This window comes from Nansenia antarctica, assembly GCF_963989245.1.
Source record: "Nansenia antarctica genome assembly, chromosome: 10".
Classification (NCBI taxonomy): Eukaryota; Metazoa; Chordata; class Actinopteri; order Argentiniformes; family Microstomatidae; genus Nansenia; species Nansenia antarctica.
Window position 1 is genome coordinate 31,888,132 of NC_137680.1, and position 3,173 is coordinate 31,891,304.

Consider the following 3,173-nt stretch of genomic DNA (forward strand, 5'->3'; position numbering starts at 1 on the left):
GTGTGTGTGTGTGTGTGTGTGTGTGTGTGTGTGTGCGTGTGTGTGTGCGGGTACGTGTGTGTGCGCGCATCTGTGTGCGTGTCTGTTTGTTGTGTTTGTGTGTCAATGTGTCTGTGTGTGGACTGCACTGTACAGTATGTGTGAGAGTGTGTTCACATTCACTCACACTGGATTAAGGAGTTTACAGGATTAGAATGTTCCACTGGACTTTAAATAGATCAACCAGACAGTGTCAGCACAGTACGTTTGGATTGACAAGGAATCTGCTATTGATCACTGGGAAATCGGGATTTCTATCCACATTAAGGTGTGCCCTAAGGGCTTTATCCAGGTCAAAGGTAAGGCATAGCTAGTACTCTAGTGCTAGATAGAGAGACAGAGAGTCTGTTATATCTAAACTGATTGTTTTTGTTTACCCAAGGCAGTCAGTTTGTATTATTCAGTTTATCCATTGAATCCTAGTGTATTCTGTTGGAATATTTGATTAATTATTATATATATATATAATTATATATTTAGATTATTAGATATGTATAATTAGAGATCAGAAAGAGTATTTTACACAGATTACATAATACATTCTCTAGCACTGGCACTGTGACCATGCTGGAAAGGATGGTAATAATTAATCATTTCAGTGCCTAATTAGGGTGGCTAGCATGATAAACACAATATAATGAGTATACCATATGCACTGCTTTATTCATATTAGCCTCTTCCCCTCTATCACAGCCATGGCAGAGGTCCTAAAAAGCATGAACCTCCTGGAGACCCTCAAAGAGTCAATAGAGAGCAACAAGCTGTCGGAGGTCAAGGACGCTGTGGAGGACCTCCTGATCAGCCGGATCAACCTAGCCGTGGTGGGGGACCGCGGGGCTGAGAAGGCAGCCTTCATCAACTCCCTCCGTGGGCTGGGACCTGAGGATGAAGGGGCCTCCCTCTCCCCCACCCCCACTGCCCCAGAGGAGCTGGCTGTCTACCCCAGCCCCAAACACCCCGACTTCCGCCTGTGGGACCTGCCGCCTGTCCCTGGCACATCACCCTTTGAACCCGAGGGGTACATGGAGCGGGTCAAGTTCCTGCGCTACAACGCTGTCATCTTGGCCTTCACCGAGAGCCTGGAGCCCAACAGTGTGGCTGTGTTCCAGGAGGCCCGCTCGGTGCAGAGGGAGACGGTGTACTTTGCACTGCTGGCCTCTGACAAGGACACAGAGAAGAGCCTGCAGGCTAAGAGGAAGGCCAGTCTGGAGGTGCTAAAGACGGAGGGTGTGGCCCTGCCTAAGGTCTACCTGGTGCACCCCTCCACCCTGGAGAAGCTCGACTTCCCAGGCCTGTTGGAGGACGTGGAGAGAGACCTCCCGGAGATCCGTTCCCATGCTCTCCTCTTGGCTCTGCCCACCCTCACCTCCGCCCTGGTCACCCAGAAGAGGGAAGCCTTCAAGGCATTGGTGTGGGCGGCCGCCTCGCTCTCCGGCGGGGTGTCGGCCATCCCCTTGCCTCTGGTCGCCTCCATGGTGGACGCCAGCGTGGCCGTGCGGATCTTGACCAAGGCGCGGATGTCGCTGTGTCTGGACGACGAGTCTGTGGAGAGGTTGGCACGGCAACGGGGCATGGAGCCCGGGCAGCTCAAAGCCCTACGGACTTGCAACCTGTCGGCTGAGGTCACCAAGGGCGAGGTGAAGAAACGGCTCGCGGCGGCCGAAAAGGACTTTGCCACAACTTCCTCGCGACTGGTGCAGATGGCCATGCCCAGGAACGCCCGGTTTGCCAGCCGCTCCTTCGCCTCCATGTTGCAGGCTCTCAACGGTGCCATCGATGAGATGGGCACAGACGCAGAGAAGATAGTAGCTGCTGCCATTGGGGAGGGGAAATGAGGGAAGTTACAATATGTGGGACAGTAATAGATAATGTACTTTTTAAAAATATTGCATTTCCTTTGGTGTTATCCTTATTTGCTTACATTTGTCCAAATAAATGCTATTACATGTAAACAGCAAAACATGTAATCAATAGTAGTGCAAATGACTTGGAAGCTAGCACTACAGCTTTACAAGAAATAAAGCATTTTCATGAACCTCAAACCAGAGCAATTTTAGCTCATTTCTGTTTTTCCACATGTTAAACCACACACTGCTAAGAAGCAAAACATCTGATAAAGGAAGTGAGATTGTGTTTACACTGTCCTGACTGTACAGAACAGAATGGTCTTCAACCTCAAAACCATAAGAATAGACTCTCTCGTCTTTCTTGCTTGGTTGGGCATGCAAATTCTGCAAACAGTCAAGGCACTTACCTTGTGTTTCTGGTCCTCATTTTGAGAGGGATTCGATACATTGCTAACATCTTCACTGTACATCCATTACAGTGGCTCACTTCTCAGGTAGGATGAAACTACTTTGTACATTTTTTAAAATCTATAATTTGTCCTCACAACATTTTTTCATTTGCTGTAAAGTGAGGAGTTTCTTTAGCATGTGTTTGTAGTTATACTGTATGACAAGCGCAATTAGTTATGTCAATGTGTATATCGACATAGGGTTGTCTGATGATTGAAAATTGCCATTGGAATCAATCTGTTTAGTTGGTGCAAAACAAGTGTACATAATAGAAGAACCAGCAATTGAATTGAAGGCTGTAGGCTTATGCCTCGAGGGCATTCTGGGTGTGGTGCGAGCGCTTAACTAGTGAACCAGAGAGATACAAATTAATCATATCTGTTTTGTTTTGTGCAGTGCTTTGCATACTGACATTGACAAGTACACAGACGCACACACACACACACACACACACACACACACACACACACACACACACACACACACGCACACACACACACACACACACACACACACACACACACACACACACACACACACAGTAATATGTACTTTTTCTTTCTATCTCAGATATCATGGTACTCAAGAGAGAAGTCACAATGCTATTTTTGTTGACAGCTGTTGCTCTGTTAAGAGGTAGGCATTTTTCTGTTAATTATCTCCATCATTGGATTAAAAAATATCACCAAAACGGACTGCAACACTTAAATGAAGACATTTAAGAATTTTCTAAATTGCTACATCTATCTGTTTTCTATGTTTCCACCATAGTTCTCCATTGTGATTCTGTTATCTTCAAAGCACTTGAAAAGATTACTGCAAAGGAGGGTTCCTGTA

At 46.6% G+C, this 3,173-nt stretch overlaps 1 protein-coding gene across 1 annotated transcript; it reads left to right on the top strand.

The window, feature by feature from the left end:
* Positions 1–734: 734 nt before the first annotated feature.
* On the top strand, positions 735–1,874 carry irgq2 (immunity-related GTPase family, q2; the record flags this gene model as incomplete). Its single annotated transcript, XM_080540672.1, has 1 exon — positions 735–1,874. One exon carries the CDS (start codon positions 735–737, stop codon positions 1,872–1,874), a length of 1,140 nt encoding a protein of 379 aa, XP_080396798.1.
* Positions 1,875–3,173: the final 1,299 nt, after the last annotated feature.